This window comes from Schistocerca americana, chromosome 10 (genome assembly GCF_021461395.2).
Source record: "Schistocerca americana isolate TAMUIC-IGC-003095 chromosome 10, iqSchAmer2.1, whole genome shotgun sequence".
Taxonomy (NCBI): domain Eukaryota; kingdom Metazoa; phylum Arthropoda; class Insecta; order Orthoptera; family Acrididae; genus Schistocerca; species Schistocerca americana.
In genome coordinates, this window is record NC_060128.1 from 81,152,971 (window position 1) to 81,173,520 (window position 20,550).

The 20,550-nt window shown below is 40.0% G+C and overlaps 1 protein-coding gene across 1 annotated transcript in view; it reads right to left on the reverse strand.

Annotated features, from left to right (window-relative positions):
* LOC124552486 (cullin-2-like) overlaps positions 1–20,550 on the reverse strand; it is a 155,310-nt gene that overhangs the window by 117,609 nt on the left and 17,151 nt on the right. The window contains exon 2 of the mRNA XM_047126766.1: positions 10,988–11,304. Within this exon, the coding sequence (XP_046982722.1) occupies positions 10,988–11,257 (270 nt within the window). The 5' untranslated portion in view covers positions 11,258–11,304. The remainder of the gene's footprint in view (positions 1–10,987; positions 11,305–20,550) is intronic.

The window sequence follows — 20,550 nt, forward strand, 5'->3', positions numbered from 1 at the left end:
TGGCAAGCACTTCCATTCTCTGCACCCTGTTGAGGTGTTGTGATGCACACGTAACTGTAACAAGTATTTTCCACAAATAACTTAGTAAAACACTTTACTACACTGTGTTCTGGTGAAGCGAAAAGTGTTTTACTATGTTATTTGTGGAAAATACTTGTTATAGTTACGTGCGCATCACAACACCTCAGCAGGATGCGGAGAATGGAAGTGCTTGCCACATGAAAACATGACAAGCTACCTGCAGTAATTAACACACAAGTGATACAGAACATATTTGGTGGACATATTGGAGTGAGTTTCACACTGACGGACGACAATGTGAGCCACCATCGACACAATCTTGTGAATACTTTCCTAAAATGGCATAGAATCAGTCAGATGGAACGGCCTCCATATTCTCTTAATCTCAACTGCATCGAGAATGCACGGGCCGCGCTAAAACGAGTAGTCGCAACCGTCCGTTCCTGCAAGAGACTGTACAGGGCACAAGAGAGGCCACTGTGGAGGAATGGGACAAGTCTCAAAGGCTTATCTGGACAATTTGATAGAGAGAATGCCCAACTGCATTCAAAAATGTCTTCAATTATGCAAGATGATGATGAAACTGTAGTGTTTGCGATGGAATCTTCTGAACAAAGAGCAATGCGCGAAGCATACAACCACTACCACTGTCATACCTTAGCAAAAGATCTTGCTGAAAACCCAAGGAAATTCTGGTTTTACGTAAAATCGGTAAGCGGGTCGAAGGCTTCCATCCACTCACTCACTGATCAGTCTGGCCTGGCAACGGAAGACAGCAAAACGAAAGCTGAAATTTTAAATTTAGCATTTGAGAAATCTTTCACGCAGGAGGATTGTACAAACATACCGCCGTTTGAGTCTTGTACAGATTCCCGTATGGAGGACATAGTGACAGACATCCCTGGGGTTGTGAAACAGCTAAATGGGTTGAAAATAAATAAATCGCCAGGTCCTGATGGGATTCCAATTCGGTTTTACAGAGAGTACTCCACTGCATTGGCTCCTTACTTACCTTGCATTTATTGCGAATCTCTTGACCAACGTAAAGTCCTGAGCGACTGGAAAAAAGTGCAGGTGACGCCTGTATATAAGAAGGGTAGAAGGACGGATCCTCAAAATTACAGACCAATATCCTTAACATCGGTTTGTTGCAGGATTCTCGAACATATTCTCAATTCGAATATAGTGAATTTCCTTCAGACAGAGAAGTTGCTGTCCATGCAACAGCACGGCTTTAGAAAGCATCACTCCTGCGAAACGCAACTCGCCCTTTTTTCACATGATATCTTGCGAACCATGGATGAAGGGTATCAGACGGATGCCACACTCCTTGACTTCCGGAAAATGTTTGACTCAGTGCCCCACTGCAGACTCCTAACTAAGGTACGAGCATATGGGATTGGTTCCCAAATACGTGAGTGGCTCGAAGACTTCTTAAGTAATAGAACCCAGTACGTTGTCCTCGATGGTGAGTGTTCATTGGAGGTGAGGGTATCGTCTGGAGTGCCCCAAGGAAGTGTGGTAGGTCCGCTGTTGTTTTCTATCTACATAAATGATCTTTTGGATAGGGTGGATAGCAATGTGTGGCTGTCTGCTGATGCTGCTGTGGTGTATGGGAAGGTGTCGTCGTTGAGTGACTGTACGAGGATACAAGATGACTTGGACAGGATTTGTGATTGGTGTAAAGAATGGCAGCTAACTCTAAATATAGATAAATGTAAATTAATGCAGATGAATAGGAAAAAGAATCCCGTAATGTTTGAATACTCCATTAGTAGTGTAGCGCTTGATGCAGCCACGTCGATTAAATATTTGGGCGAACATTGCAGAGCGATATGAAGTGGGACAAGCATGTAATGGCAGTTGTGCGGAAGGCGGATAGTCGTCTTCGGTTCATTGGTAGAATTTTGGGAAGATGTGGTTTATCTGTAAAGGAGACCACTTATGAAACACTAATATGACTTATTCTTGAGTACTGCTCGAGCGTTTGGAATCCCTATCAGGTTGGACTGAGGGAGGACATAGAAGCAATTCAGAGGCGGGCTGCTAGATTTGTTACTGGTAGGTTTGATCATCACGCGAGTGTTACGGAAATGCTTCAGGAACTCGAGTGGGAGTCTCTAGAGGAAAGGAGGCATTCTTTTTGTGAATCGCTACTGAGGAAATTTAGAGAACCAGCATTTGACGCTGACTGCAGCACAATTTTACTGCCGCCAACTTATATTTCGCGGAAAGACCACAAAGGTAAGATAAGAGAGATTAGGGCTTGTACAGAGGCATATAGGTAGTCATTTTTCCCTCATTCTGTTTGGCAGTGGAACAGGGAGAGAAGACGCTAGTTGTGGTACGAGGTACCCTCCGCCACGCACCGTATGGTGGATTGCGGAATATGTATGTAGGTATAGATGTAAAGTTTTTTTGTGTCTATCAAGTACAAGCATATTTATTTTTGTTTTCTTATGACTGTACCTGACCGAACAAAATCAATTTTGTTTCCTGTTATGTCCAGTATTGACAATGAACCAATAAGCAACATCTATTTTGACCACTGTACTTTGCTCATAAAGCTAATGTATGTGGACATACTGTGCACAATTTCCATCAACCAAAAACTAGTATCCTAACCAAAAACGAGATCACTGAACGGAATAAAAACTTGGATTGATAGTGAAGTATGTCATGCGTGCATTACTGGAAATAATCAATCAGGGCAGGGTTTGTTTCCAATCAGGAAATAGGGCCTAGGGTGGGCCAAAGTGTAAAATCTGAGCTAGAAATAACACATTTTTGAAAGGAAACTGGTCTATTACTTTAGAAAGCAAAACATTGTAAATTATGAACTCACTTTTGTAGTGTATGCCTATGAAGATTCAACTTTCCCGAATGAAGCTGTTTTATGTTTGAAACACGCACTAATATATTGGCAATTAGCTACTTTCACCAATCTTTTACATTATCAAGGAGCATCAGACAGAAGTAAATTATTTACTTCCATTTGTCTGCATTTCATAATCCATACAACAGTTATGACTTTATGTTTACAGACTGAAGCAGCGTGTGAAAATTTGTACCAATGCCAGGAATCGAACCACAGTCTTCTGCTCACTGGGCAGACGCGCTAGCCACTATGCCACCTCGGGCACAGTGGTTCGCACAACTGCACGGATTACCCTGGTGTGCCTCCCTCCTTGATCCAAATTCTCACTGCTGCACCAGTCTACTTTCAATGCCTCCTTACGCACGAACACAATTGCCGAGGCTCTCTCTGTTATGAAATAGCACCTCAGCATTGTACGTACCATATTTTACAGACTATAAGATGTTATGGACTATATGAAGCATCTTAAATTATTTTCAAAAAAATAACATCTTTACAATTTTTATTATTAGACTGTAAAGACAGACAACAAAAAATTTGTTTATAAAACTGAACTGACCTTTAAAAACACTGAAATCAATCATCTGAACTTTCTTCTTCTTCTTCCTCCTCTTCACCGTCATCGCTGTCCTCTTCATACATAATATAGTCTTCACTACCATTGGAGCGTTGCTTACGTCGCACTTCTTGAAAGATTTAACAATAATGTCTTCTTAAAATTACCAAATATCCAGCAACCAGTCGCAAAAACATGTTTTATTTATTCACTTTTGCAAATCGATTTCAATTGATTAACAGCCATCATCGGTGCTTTCAACCAATAGGTGCCCTGATTACATATTGGTTGAAAGTACCGATGATGGCTGTTAATCAGTTGAAATCAATATGCAAAAGTGCCCTGATTACATATTGGTTGAAAGCAAGGATGATGGCTGTTAATCAATTGAAATCGATTTGCAAAACTGAATAAATAAAACATGATTTTGCGACTGGTTGCTGCAGATTTGGTAATTTTATGGTTTACGGTCACTGCACGACTTGGGAAGCACATGGAGCCCACCATTCATAATAATGTCTTCTCTCACTCTAGACCACAACTGTTGTACTCATTGGCACTCTTTTTATTGTAGGTCATTTTAAAGTTCCTTTCAGCTTGAATTAATGTCGGTTTTCATCCATCATCCATTTGTTCCATTCCTCTCTCAAATACACTTCAAATGGTTTATTTATCTGGACATCAAAAGGTTGCAGTTGTGAAGCAAACTCTGTATCTTCCTGTCTCAATTTCTCTTTCACAGAATTTTTCAAATGACCACTGAACTCATCTAGTGCAAGAAGAGAACTCTTCTTCAATGAAGCACCTTTCCTTATCTCACACATAATTTCATACCAGTCTCGTCCTTCCAAACCTTGTCACATACGTGCGCAGCAACACATGGCAGTACTTCAGATGGTTTTGGCATTGTTTTGCACTTGAAAATGATCATTGGATTAAGTTTAGTACAACATGAAAGGGCAACACTGAAGTGTATTTTTAATGTCCACTTGTTTTTATAGTTAAAGTTTTAGCACCTTTCATGGCAATAGTTTTGTTACTCGGCACATCAAATGTCAGAAGTTTCGTCCATATTCGCTACTTGGCCGAGTTCCACACTGGCCTTCTTTTGATGGTGAATAATAAAGTGATGGAAATATAATATTTTATCTTCATACGCTTGTGGCATTTTCCGAGATATTTTGGTTTTGGTTCACATACTAAGCCCGTGATGCTTCATAAACCTATAGCACCAACCAGTTACACCCTTAAAGTATGTAATGTTTCACTGTAGCGCTTACTTACAAGCATGCATTTGAATCATTTTTGCATTAATTCCGAAGACATTTTGACAGTGCCCTTGAATCCATTGCAATATGTCATCTAGTTTTGGCCATTTTGCATTAAGTCCTCTATTTGCACAGTCTTTCACATTTTTTTAAGTTCTTTACTAGTCTGTGAATCACGAATGGTTTTTTTCTGCTGCTCTGTTTCCATGTTGTTCTGCCGTTACTTTCAAATTATAGCCTGCATCATATGAATACCAACTAGCCACTAATAAAACTATTGTACTGTAACCAATAACATATATCACTGTCAATGCACGTTCACTGGCAATGTAGACTGCAATGACACATCACAAGCTACACGGAGTAACATATTTGTGATGGCAGGGTGGGAAGGAGACAGTGTTAGCAAGCCTGTGAATCCCTGCAACTCATGTTTGTTGCATCGGTGCACCGTTGCTGCCAGTTGAATCCAGTGTTGCCAGATACAGACAGGTTTCCAGTAGTTTCGAATATACGGCCATTTTTAAGACTGGCAGGTATTTTAAATCAAACACTGGACATTTTTACATAAATTTCGAGTATAAGAAGCACCTGAATTTTTTAGGCAATTTTTCGAAGAAAAAAGTGTCTCTTACAGCCCGTAAAATACCAAATGGGGGTCCCGCCTGAAACCCAGGAGCAGATACTTCTACAAATGAAATGACACAATTTCAGAGACTCTACTTGTCTCATACAGATTGCTTTTATATTCCACTTCAGTCTATATACATAAAGTCATATTTGAATTAATAGAGGGAAACATTCCACATGGGAAAATATATCTAAAAACAAAGATGATGTGACTTACCAAACGAAAGCGCTGGCACGTTGATAGACATGTGTGTGTATCTACGTGCCAGCGCTTTCGTTTGGTAAGTCACATCATCTTTTGTTTTTAGATATATAAAGTCATATTTGTACGCGTCATTTCATCCAAATTCTCACTGCTGCTCCAGTGTACTTTAAATTCCCCCTTACACACGGACAGATTTGCCGCGGGCAGTAAAGTCTCTGAAACTGTGTCATTTCATTTGTGTAAGTAGTTGCATCTGGGTCTCAAGCTGGATTCCCCATTTACGTTCGATGCTGAGGTGCTATTCCAGAACATGGGGAGCCCCAGCAATTCTGTTCATGTGTAAGAGAGAATTTAAGGGACACTGATGTGGCAGTGGCAATTTGGATTCAGGAGGGAGCTGAACCAGGATAACCTGTACAGTTGTGCGAACCACTGTGCCAACATGGTTTAGGAACTAGTGCACCTCCCTAATAAGCAGGAGACCGGGTTCGATTTCTGGTCTCTGTAAAAATTTTCATGCACTGCTTCAGTCTGACCTGCCTACACTGTGAAGCGTTCTATGTGGGAATGACCAGCAACAAACTGTCCATTCGCATGAATGGACACAGACAGACAGTGTTTGTTGGTAATGAGGATCACCCTGTGGCTAAACATGCCTTCGAGCACGGCCAGCACATCTTGGCACAGTGTTACACCGTCCAGGTTATCTGGATACTTCCCACTGACACCAACCTATCAGAACTCCGGAGATAGGAACTTGCCCTTCAATATATACTCTCTTCCCGTTACCCACCAGGCCTCAACCTCTGCTAATTTCAAGTAGCCACCTCACCTGTCATTCAATAACATCTTTGCCTCTGTACTTCCGCCTTGACTGACATCTCTGCCCAAACTCTTTGCCTTCACATATGTCTGCTTGTGTCTGTATATATGTGGATGGATGGGTGTGTGTGTGTGGGGGGGGGGGGGGGGGGCCACGTGTATACCTGCCCGTTTTTCCCCTCAAGGTAAGTCTTGCCGCTCCCGGGATTGGAATAACTCCTTACCCTATCCCTTACAACCCACATCCTTCCGTCTTTCCCTCTCCTTCCTTCTTTTCTGATGAAGCAACCGTGGGTTGTGAAAGCTTGAAATTTGTGTGCGTGTGTGTGTGTGTGTGTGTGTGTGTGTGTGTGTTTGTTATTGTCTCTATCAACATACCAACACTTTTGTTTGGTAAGTTACAGAATCTTTGTTTTTAGATATATTTTTCCCACGTGCAATGTTTCCCTCTATTATATTCATGTCACTAATTTGAACCCAACAATTACGTTTGTTATTGTCACTGTTGCATTTCAAAATCTTTTCTGTCATCTTACTTTCTCTTTCTGTTTGTGCAAGTAGTTTCACTTTGTATTCACCTTCTCCTTTTTACCATAATCTACAATACAATTTTATCCATATATATATATATGATGAGGTGACTTACTGAACGAAAGCGCTGGCAGGTCGATAGACACACAAACAAACAAACACAAACATACACACAACATTCAAGCTTTCGCAACAAACTGTTGCCTCATCAGGAAAGAGAGAAGGAGAGGGAAAGACGAAAGGATGTGGGTTTTAAGGGAGAGGGTAAGAAGTCATTCCAATCCCAGGAGCGGAAAGACTTACCTTAGGGGGAAAAAAGGACGGGTATACACTCGCGCACACACACACATACCCATCCACACATATACAGACACAAGCAGACATATTTATATGTGTGGATGGATATGTGTGTGTGTGCGCGAGTGTATACCCGTCCTTTTTTCCCCCTAAGGTAAGTCTTTCCGCTCCTGGGATTGGAATGACTCCTTACCCTCTCCCTTAAAACCCACATCCTTTCGTCTTTCCCTCTCCTTCTCTCTTTCCTGATGAGGCAACAGTTTGTTGCGAAAGCTTGAATTTTGTGTGTATGTTTGTGTGTCTATCGACCTGCCAGCGCTTTCGTTCGGTAAGTCACCTCATCTTTGTTTTTATATATAATTTTTCCCACGTGGAATGTTTCCCTCTATTATATATATATATATATATATATATATATATATATATATATATATATATACAATAATACGTATCTTACTTCCAAACCATAACCAAAAAAAATTTTTTTTCCGCTTTCAACACTACCACTGCTATAAAATCCACCGTTCCCAGTTCACAAACAGTTTCTTTCACTTATTAAACAACCATTTCGCCTAGTTCTAACAACTTTCGCTATACTTCCATTTCCGTTTTTCCCACATCACCAATCATTTTTTAGCCGCTTCCCACTGGTTTTAACATCATTATTTCTTTGTCAGACAATTGTTTGCCTCATTTTCATAATCTGCCACCACCAAACCACTCCTTTTAATACATCTACAACCAGTTTTTTCGAAATTTCCCCAAATTTCTCTATCCTTTAACCTATGTGCACACCGTTGTTTACCAACCTAAGTTCACCACAGGATCCACATAGCTCAGCTTTAACCAACACTTTTTCGACTTTTTTCACACCACATCTCCAGTTGCTTTCTAGTTCACTCTCCCCATATATATACTTTTATTTTTATTTTCATTTGAGCGCCATGTTACACTTTCCACATTCTAATACCATTTCACCCTCACAACATTCCCATATATATACTTTTATTTTTATTTTCATTTGAGCCCCATGTTACACTCTCCACATTCTAATACCATGTCACCCTCACAACATCCCCACAACAACCCCATTAAGTTTTATTTACATTCCCTCCGCAAACATGCCTTCGCCCTAGCCAGATTACGCTCCCATATTTTATTTACTCAGGCTAGTCTGACATTTGGCATTACCCCCAAAGGCCTCACACTTAAAAGTTCCCATCTCTGGCTGTAACCCATCTTTCCATCAGTCCTTATACCAGTTCCAAACTGAACAATCCACAGCCCTCACCCACCTAATCCATCACCTACACATCAACTCAGCCAATGAACACACCCGTCAACTCCTACCCTTAATAAAAGTCCTCAATCTTTCCTCTCCCACATCCACACTGGCTGTTCAGAGCATCTTCCTACAGGCCAACCACAAATTAGAACAGCATGTTACCCTCCACCTCAAAAAACTAACCAATCTCCTGGTTTCCCACCTCCGGAAAGGCAACTCACTCACTCTCCACAACCTTTCCAGCAAACCTCAACCTCCTCTCATTGCACACAGACCCAGTCTCTCCCATCTACTCAATCTCCCACTTCCAGCTCCACTCCCCCCAAAACCTCAAAATTCTAATCAACACTATCTGGAACCACAACACCCCAATTCAGTAGTTAACCTTTCCTCCAAACCTCTCTTCCAATCTGAAACCTCTGTCCTATCCGAAGACCTTACCTTCAGCCCTACTACCAGATTCAACCAAACAGCCCTCGTCAAAGATTTACTGTCCTACACTCATACTCTCTGCTGGAAATATCACTTTGCCACGAAGAAAAATAATCCTGATCCTACTCCTAATGATCCAAGTCCCCAAGACACTATCCAAATTGAACCCTGCCTGGAACAGTTACGTCCTCCATCACAGCGGGACCCACCTCGTCTTCCTCAAAATCACCCTCTCCAAATTTTCCAGCCTTGCCTCTCAATCCTCCTTGAAAAACCTTAATCCTACTCCCAACATCACCACAGCTGAAGACCAGGCTATCCGTGATCTGAAGGCTGACCGATCCATCGTCAGCCAGCTTCATCCTAAATCACAACTTCTTCACTTTCGAAGGCCAGACATACCAACAATTAAAGGGAACAGCCATGGGTACCAGGATGGCCCCCTCGTACGCTAACCTATTTATGGGTCGCTTAGAGGAAGCCTTCTTGGTTACTCAGGCCAGCCAACCCAAAGTTAGAACTCCAGAATTTCCTCTCCAACCTCAACTCCTTTGGTTCCATCAGATTCACCTGGTCCTACTCCAAATCCCATGCCACTTTACTCGACGTTGACCTCCATCTGTCCAATGGCCAGTTTCACACATCCGCCCACATCAAACTCACCAACAAGTAACAGTACCTCCAGTATGATAGCTGCCACCCATTCCATATCAAACGGTCCCTTCCCTACAGCCTAGGTCTTCGTGGCAAACAAATCTGCTCCAGTCCCGAATCCCTGAACCATGTATATAAAACAAATCATATCTGTACAAGATCAGTTAATCTCTGAAACTGTATCATTGCATTTCCATACAACAGGATCAAAAAATTAACGTGTAATTATGGTTGATGTTATTGCAGAATGGTGCACTATTTTATGATTTTTTGCGAATTAATATGCCCGCATCTCGTGGTCGTGCAGTAGCGTTCTCGCTTCCCACGCCCGGGTTCCCGGGTTCGATTCCCGGTGGGGTCAGGGATTTTCTCTGCCTCGTGATGGCTGGGTGTTGTGTGCTGTCCTTAGGTTCGTTAGGTTTAAGTAGTTCTAAGTTCTAGGGGACTGATGACCATAGATGTTAAGTCCCATAGTGCTCAGAGCCAGAGTCGAATTAATATTTTTTTCAATTTAGTGGTTATTGTAGTATATTTAGTACTTGCTTTCTTCATTTTCTTACAATCCATCATATTTGCCTGACTTTTCACCATATCCATATCTCTACTGCTTCTAATTTGTTCCTGTCCCATTTTCCACGAGTTCATCTTTCATAACAATATAAACATTCTAAATAAATGACTCCACAAATTTCTTGTTTACTTCCATGTGATGACAGGTGTGCACTAATATTCTAATTTATTTTGGAGAGATCTTGTGATAACGGTAAATCTGCCCCCCCACCCCCTCCGGTCCACACACACACACACACACACACACACACACACACACACCTTATGGTTGTTCAAGCCATTAGTCAAACCTGTTAACACAAATCATGTCTTTTCCTGAATCTGTGAAGATTAAAATGACATTTGCAGATCAAATTCAATGTATTTCCTTACAAATACATTTTCTCCCTTTTGTGCTCTTTCTCTCTGTTTATACCACACTTACGCTAAAACAATTAAATACATGTGGCTACACTGCTACGTATTTTTAAATTATGAAACTGACTTCCTGGCCAGTACAACATATAAATAATGGAAACCATCCGATATTTTGACACTATTAGTTTATTCTTCATCGAAGGAATATACCCCATTTCCTGCTTGAAGAAAAAACTAATAATCCCGTTAATTAAAATAGTTTCTTGTACTCTTCTGTGTCAAGCAGTGCTAAGAATATCGTCTCCCCAAGCTAAGTACTGAATAGCAATTATGTCTTTAAAGTTTTATTATTCAGTGTAAGCTCCCCCTTTCTGTTTCAGGCTTTGTCTTACAAATTCCTACACTCAAAAGGTATCAAAATGTGTAACAACAAGCATGCAACAGGAAACACTCTAATTTCTACAGGAAAAATGAGACAAACCTGGTGGTACTGTTGCAACAGCTCTCTATCAGGAAGTTTCGCCAACTTACGCCTCAGTGCAGAGACATGTTTCTGCAACAGCTCCTTCAGTTCCCTATAGAGCCGATCGGCGAGTGGTTCAGGCTGAGCAACACACAGACTGTACACGTCAGAGAAGCGGCCGTTCCATTCTGCCCGGGCCACGGGCCGGAGCGTCAGCACGGCCTGCACCGTCTTCGAGAGGCCGGCCCACGTCTCATCAAAATTAACTTGCGTCGGTCTGAGCGACATAACTACTGCTTACTGTGTGCTTTCAATTCAATTCATGGCAATTGGCACTGAAAATAGAGCAACAATGTTAGCATGATGGTAGAGAAATTTCAAACAGTAGAACTGTCTATAGCATTCAAACCTAAGGGTGGTTTGCAACAGTACGCTATTCCTCTTCATTTATTAATTCATTCACACATCATGTTCCATGAATCCCACCATGAAAGAAATGTGAATCAAGTGAAGGTGTAAATTGATAAGCCAAAACAATGAGACCATATCCCGGTGCAAGACTGAATGCTATCTGCTGGCACTGCGGGTACGTGAAGTGGTGAGAAAAGTAGGTGGTGTGATGAAAATATATGGAGAATAATTTTATTAGAAACATGGAATAAGCTTACATGGCACATGATTTAATCTCCTTCAAAGTACTGTCCTTGGCGAACATGCACTTATCCTAAGGTTGAATCCATGACTGGAAGCATTTCTGTAAGGCATCTTTTGGAGGGGCATTCAGCTAATCTGTCATGACCCTCTCAATGTCAGAAATGGTGTCAAAACATCTTCCCTTAATGTATGGTTATAATTTTTGGGAAGAGCCAGAAGTCTCATGGTGCTATATTTGATGGGTAAGGTGGGTGTGGATACACAGGAATACTGTTTCTGACAAATAATTCATGAATCAAAAGCGAGTTGTGACAGGACTCATCATCATGATGAAGAAAGAAGCCATTGGCCCATTTATCTGGTCTAGCTCTCTCTTTGTACATCATTTCGCAAATGTTGCAGAAGAGCTTTCTAAATTTCGGCATTTACAGATGGTCCCCTCAGAACAAATGCTGATCGCACTATGTCCCCAATGCCGAGGGGAAATAATAATAATAATAATAATAATAATCCCCGTGGAGGCCCGGGAAAAGAATAGGCCTCCGGTATGTTCTGCCAGTCGTAAAAGGCGACGAAAAGAACAAACCACTAATAGGGCTAACCCCCCTTTTAGTGTGATTAGTTGGTTCAGAACAGAACTAAAGAAGCCTCGGACAAGCGCCGTCATGGTCGGGGACGACGCTTGAACCCTATGCCCGCCCACAATGTTAACGACACTGCTAGCCAACTGGAAAATGATTTAAATCCAAATAGAGGTGTTTTGCAGGATATGCTTCCTGCAACCACCCTAGAAGGAAAACAAAGACAGAGGATGAGATGGTCAGATGAAGTTAATCGACACCTCATGTTCTGTTATTACCAAGCAACAAACCTAGGAACCAACACAACTGGATACAGATCACAAGTATACACAACATTTATTAACAGATACCCAGAATTAAAATTTTTAACAGAACAACGACTAGCTGATCAGATCCCTGTAATAATAAAAAATAACAGGATACCCCAGTCAGAATTAGAAAACATCAAACAACAAGTACAACAAATACTGGAACAAAATAATGTGCAATCAGAAGAAGAAGAAAATACAGTAATGGACTCAAACATCCCAGAGCAAACAAACAAAGAACAACACGCACCAATTAAACAATCAGAGGAAAACGAAATCTTAAGACAGCCACCAGAACAAGCACAAATAGAACACGAAGCGACACAGATGTCAGATATAGAAGAAAAATTTGAGCTAACATATATAGAATACAAAGACACAAATACAGAAATTAGACCATTCTTGCATAGACCACCAAATAACCCACAAGTCGAAACAACAATAAAAACTATCAACACAATCATACACAACAAAATAAATGAAAACACAACTATGGAAGAGTTACAACTACTGGTTTATATAGGAGCACTCACTACACTAAATATACACACTAGGCAGAGATCAGAACCAACCAACACACAGAAGAAACCCACAAAACCAGCATGGCAACACAGGCTACAGATCAAAATAGAAAAACTGAGAAAAGACATCGGACAGCTAACACAATTTATAAGAAATGAAATCTCGGAAAAAAAAACGAAAAAGGTTAGGTAAAATCTCACAACAAGAAGCGACAGAGCAATTAGACGAAAAGAAGCAGAAATTACAAGCATTAGCCAAACGACTCAGTAGATACAAAAAAAGTGAAAATAGAAGGAAACAAAACCAAACATTCAACACAAACCAAAAGAAATTTTACCAGACAATAGATAACACACACATTAAAATAGACAATCCACCAAACATAACAGACATGGAACACTTCTGGAGCAACATATGGTCAAACCCGGTACAACATAACAGTCATGCACGGTGGATACAAGCAGAAACAGACACATACAAGATGATACCACAAATGCCTGAAGTGATAATTTTGCAACATGAAGTCACCCAAGCAATTAATTCTACTCACAATTGGAAAGCCCCTGGAAATGATAAAATAGCAAATTTATGGTTAAAGAAGTTCACCTCAACACATTCACATCTAACTAAATTATTTAACAGTTACATTGCAGACCCATACACATTCCCTGATACACTTACACACGGAATAACATATCTGAAACCTAAAGATCAAGCAGACACAGCGAACCCAGCTAAATATCGCCCCATAACATGCCTACCAACAATATACAAAATATTAACTTCAGTCATTAAACAGAAATTAATGACACATACAACACAGAACAAAATTATAAATGAAGAACAAAAAGGCTGTTGCAAAGGAGCACGAGGATGTAAAGAGTAACTGATAATAGATGCAGAGGTGACATATCAAGCTAAAACTAAACAAAGGTCGCTACACTACGCATACATTGATTACCAAAAAGCTTTTGATAGTGTACCCCACTCATGGTTACTACAAATATTGGAAATATACAAAGTAGATCGTAAATTGATACAGTTCCTAAACATAGTAACGAAAAATTGGAAAACCACACTTAATATCCAAACAAATTCAAATAATATCACATCACAGCCAATACAGATTAAGCGTGGAATATACCAAGGAGACTCATTAAGTCCTTTCTGGTTCTGCCTTGCTCTGAACCCACTATCCAACATGCTAAATAATACAAATTATGGATACAATATTACTGGAACATACCCACACAAAATCACACATTTGCTATACATGGATGATCTAAAACTACTGGCAGCAACAAATCAACAACTCAACCAATTACTAAAGATAACAGAAGGATTCAGCAATGATATAAGTATGGCTTTTGGAACAGACAAATGTAAGAAAAATAGCATAGTCAAGGGAAAACACACTAAACAAGAAGATTACATATTGGATAACCACAGCGACTGCATAGAAGCGATGGAAAAAACGGATGCCTATAAATATCTAGGACACAGACAAAAAATAGGAATAGATAATACAAATATTAAAGAAGAACTAAAAGAAAAATATAGACAAAGACTAACAAAAATACTGAAAACAGAATTGACAGCAAGAAACAAGACAAACGCTATAAATACTTATGCCATACCAATATTGACCTACTCATTTGGAGTAGTGAAATGGAGTAACACAGACCTAGAAGCACTCAATACACTTACATGATCACAATGCCACAAATATAGAATACATCACATACATTCAGCAACAGAAAGATTCACATTAAGCAGAAAGGAAGGAGGAAGGGGATTTATCGACATAAAAAACCTACATTATGGACAGGTAGACAATTTAAGAAAATTCTTTCTAGAACGAGCATAAACAAGCAAAATACACAAGGCAATCACTCATATAAATACATCGGCTACACCACTGCAATTTCATAACCACTTCTACAACCCTTTAGATCACATAACATCAACAGATACGAAGAAAGTAAATTGGAAAAAGAAAACACTTCATGGCAAGCACCCGTATCATCTAACACAGCCACACATCGATCAAGACGCATCCAACACATGGCTAAGAAAAGGCAATATATACAGTGAGACAGAAGGATTCATGATTGCAATACAGGATCGAACAATAAACACCAGGTATTACAGCAAGCATATTATTAAAGATCCCAATACCACAACGGATAAATGCAGACTTTGTAAACAACAAATAGAAACAGTAGATCACATCACAAGTGGATGTACAATACTAGCAAATACAGAATACCCCAGAAGACATGACAATGTCGCAAAAATAATACATCAACAGCTTGCCTTACAACATAAACTTTTAAAACAACACGTTCCTACATACAAGTATACACCACAAAATATACTGGAGAATGATGAATACAAATTATACTGGAACAGAACCATTATAACAGATAAAACAACGCCACATAACAAACCTGACATCATACTCACCAATAAAAAGAAGAAATTAACACAACTAATGAAATATCCATACCCAATACAACAAATATACAAAAGAAAACAGGAGAAAAAATTGAAAAATACATCCAACTGGCTGAGGAAGTCAAAGACATGTGGCATCAGGATAAAGTTGACATCATACCAATTATACTATCAACTACAGGAGTCATACCACACAATATCCACCAGTACATCAATGCAATACAGCTACATCCAAACATATATATACAACTACAGAAATCCGTAATTATTGATACATGTTCAATTACCCAAAAGTTCCTAAATGCAATATAACACATACCGTACAGTTAAAAGGAAGTGACGCTTGATCAAGGTCCGCGTCACTCCATTTTTAACCGGACTTAACGTCTGAGAAAGTGAAGATAATGATAATAATACCCAATACAACAAATATACAAAAGAAAACAGGGAAAAAAAAATTGAAAAATACATCCAACTGGCTGAGGAAGTCAAGGACATGTGGCATCAGGATAAAGTTGAAATTATACCAATTATACTATCAACTACAGGAGTCATACCACACAATATCCACCAGTACATCAATGCAATACAGCTACATCCAAACTTATATATACAACTACAGAAATCTGTAATTATTGACACTTGTTCAATTACCCAAAAGTTCCTAAATGCAATGTAACATATACCGTACAGTTAAAAGGAAGTCACGCTTGATCAAGGTCCGCGTCACCTTCCATTTTTAACCAGACATAACGTCTGAGACAAGAAAGAAATAATAATAATAATAATAACCTGCCATAAAAGTAAGAGACAAACTACCACTTTTCGGAATATGATTCGCTGTACACACTTCCGTACTCGACTCAGTTACTGACTTCACGTCTCCCAATGAAAGAGTCTCCCTGTTATCAGTAAAATCAGCTAATAAAGCATACACTCTGATCAACGTGCACACCCCCACAAATCATCACAATAAAATCTACCCTGAAACAGTGGACAATTTCTGGGAAACACTACAAGAAACAACAAATAAAGTACCTAGGCACCATGTGAAAATCTTAGTAGGCGATTTTAACGCACAATTAGGGAAGGAAAAAAAATTCAAAGATACCACTGGACCCCACACCAAACACAAACGTACCAACAAGAATGGTGAAAAACTAATCGACTTCTGCAGAAACGTTGGACTTAAAATAATGAGTACCCAGTTTCAAAAACCTGCACATAAATTAACCACATGGAGATCACCCAGTCTTAGACAGGGTGAATACCAAATAGACCATGTCGCAATTTCCAAAGAAAACATAAAAGAAATTCAAAACATCAGAACCCGCAAAGGTGTCTTTGAATCAGATCATCATCTTCTCCAAATAAAAACAAAATTCCAACCCAACAGAATGCTAAAAAGGCCACCCAAAAGTACCAAACCAGCTCCGGAATATCTGCAACTCAACAAAGAAAAAAATCATCATGCAAATTAATCAGGAAAATCAACAGACTGGAAGAAACTAACAGAGAAAATTCAGGAAGCCCTCAAATTAGGACAACCCCCTCGCAACAGGAAACATCGCTGGTGGAATGCAACCTGTGATGAGGCAGTCGACAACCGAATAACTGCATGGAAAAAATTTAGCAGTCACAAAACTGAAGAAAACTGGGAGAACTTTCTTAAAACTCAAAAACAGACCTAAAAAATAATTAGAAAAGAAAAACGGGGATATGACAACAACAGACTCTCTGAAATCCAGCAGGATTTCATCAAAAATAATACAAGAAATTTTTATAACACTTTCAGAGAAAACTTACAGGGATACCAAGCGCCTAGCTTGTGCTTCAAAAAACCCGATGGCTCTTTGGGAACCAACACGAAAAATAACTGCAAAATCTTAGCCCAATATTTCAGTTCCCTCCTCAACTGCGAACCACCCCAAGAAAAACTTGTCTTCTCTTCTCCAGTATTCACACACCCAGACTCACATGCCCCGGATCTTGAAGAAATTATGGAGATAGTCAAGCAGTTGAAAAATAACAAAGCACCAGGAGAAGATGGGATCATTGCTGAGTTCTGGAAACTAAACTATCCTATACTTATGCAGAAATTACACCATATAATGTCAGACATATGGATAACGGAGCAGATACCAGAGGACTGGAAATGCGCTCTAATTCACCCGCTACACAAAAAGGGCGACAAGACAGACATGAACAATTACAGAGGAATTTCCCTGCTCCCAGTCGCTTACAAAATCCTTTCCAAAGTGCTTTTAAACAGGATAGAATCCCAAGCAGATACACTAATTGGTGAATACCAGGCCGGATTCAGAAAAGGACGCTCATGTGCGGAACAGATCTGGTGCTTAAAGACAATATTACAAATGAGGAAATGCAGAAACACAGTAGTTACATTCATCGACTTCAGGAAAGCATATGATTCAGTGGACCGTGGAACCCTGTTTAAAATCATGGAAGAATTTGGGATCGACCGAAAGACATGAAAAATCACAGAACAAAAATCACAGAACAGACACTTACAGGAACAACGGCCAAAGTGAAATTCATGGGCGAAGTATCAGAACTCTTCGAAATCAAATCTGGAGTCCGACAGGGGGACGGACTATCCCCAATCCTTTTCAATACTGTTCTAGAAAAGATAATCAGGGAATGGGAACCTCACGTAAAGGGTATCCAAATTGGTATCAAGAAAGAGAACCGAATTAAAGTCAAGTGCCTTGCTTTCGCTGACGATATTGCAATTATCACCAATAACAGAACAGAAGCAATTCACGCAGTGGAAAAACTACATGAAATTTCACAAAAAACCGGACTACAGATATCTTATGACAAAACCCAATATATGGAAAGGCAGCCAGAAAATAAATCCCCTTTAATAACAAAATATGGTAAAACTGCACAAGTCTGCCATTTTAAATACCTCGGTGAAACTATACAGTCCTCAGGATTAAACCGAGTTGCCAATGAACAAAGAATCACCAAGCTCCAGAAGGCCTACAAGCTAACACGGACGCATTACAACAAGTGCATTTCGACAGACACCAAATTAAGGCACTATACAACAGTGATTCTTCCAGAAGCAATCTATGCAGCTGAAACAATGGTGATTGATGGTCATTCAAAAATTAAGGAAATAGAAAAGCAGGAAAGAAAAATTCTCAGGAAGATTTACGGTCCAATCAACAAAAATGGCATTTGGATGAAGAGACCACAAAACGAACTCTATAGAAAGATCAACATAGTAACAGATGAAATCAGAAAGCGCCGAGCCAAATTTTATACACACATCTACAGGATGGAAGACTCCTGAACAGCAAAGAAATTATTCAATATTATAACAAGGAGTAAATGTGGCACAGAATAGCTGAAAGAAGTCCAGAGGGATCTACAGCAGATCAACATAAAAAATCTCGAAGATCGCACCAAGTGCCGGCATAAAATCACAAGTGTGAAGTTTGGGGAAAGAACATTGCGTCAGCCTGGTAAAAAATGGACAGAGGAATGGAAGAAGGAGCATTCTGAGAGGATGAGGAGGTTTTGGGAAGCAAAGAAGAAAAACATCCGAAGATGAAATTATGAATTCAAGTTCAATCGTTCTCCTAAAGGGGAACAATCGTTATTATTATTATTATTATTATTATTATTATTATTATAATTGAGCACAACTTTTGACACTTAATTTTGATTGATGCGCCATTTTAGGGTGGGAAGATTCACTGGTTTTCCATTAGGAACTTCGAATTTTGGTCTTGTAGTCACATCAATAGACCCTAGTTTCATCTTCAGTTACAATTCTGGACAGGAAGTCCAGATCTGAATGAAGACAATCTTTCAAGTCCCTGCAAACTGACAGATGATCTTCCTTTCGTTCAACATTTAAAAGTTGGGGAACTAATTTTGCCCTCACTTAGCTCATTTGCAAATTATCATTTAAAATGCTGTGCACAGACCCACATGAAATGCAAAGTTCTTCGGTAAGCTCTTGAGTAGCTACCCCCCCCCCCCCCTCCCCCTCTCTCCCCCCTCCAGGGTAATACATGTCCCGAGCATTGCTCATCTTCTATCAACTCGTTCCCGTTTTTTAATTTCTCATACCACTTGTAAGCAGCAAGCAGTCTTATCGCTATACACCAATTTCACCACAGCACGAGTTTCTTTGGCACTTTTTTGCAACTTTAAACAGAACTTACTGTTTACGCATTATCCAAGGTCCACCCTGTGCAGCAGACATGCTAGACACAACCTCACTCTAGCGTCTCTGGATGCTGACTAACAAGTCAGAATACATTCCAACCTGTCTCAACGGAACAGGCTATTGCACAAATCACATCAAATGGTTGTAGCATCAGCAGCTACCACTAAAAAAAATTATTTCATTGTATGTTTTGATCACACCTCATAGAATATGGAAGTCAGAGGCTTGCCCAGTCTGTTAAGCATTAAAGGTGTTCTGTGGCAGCCCCCACAATAGAGTACAATGCTGGTGCAGGCAAGTTCTTTGGAACACACCATTCAAAGCATATTGTTGGACACGAGGATCCTCAGCAAGTGACCAACACAATCGCAAGTTATGATTGCAGTGACCACGGGATCATAGAGATTAGGCCGTGGATCAATGGAAATGTGTCACCTGATGGGATGAAACTCATTTCTTGTTACACCAGATCACGGTCGCATCCAGCTACGCTGTTATCTATGCAACAGGCTGCTCGGAAGGTGCACCGTGCCACAGATCAGGCCGATGGGGGCTTTATATTGCTGTGAGGACAATTCACCTGGGCTTCAATGCAACCTGATAGTAATGAAAGTCATCGTGACAGTTGTGGCATCTATCAGGAAGATAACTGTCCATTTCACAGCACCAGAATTGGGCTACAGTGATCTGTGAAGCAAGACAGTGAACTCGCACTGATGTCTTTGCTACCAAACTTGACTGATCTGAACCACATGGAACATAACTTTGACACTATGTGGTGTCAGTTCCGTACCCAAAAACCAATCACCCATAATTAACGGGAATTACACGACTTGTGCAAAGACACAGAGT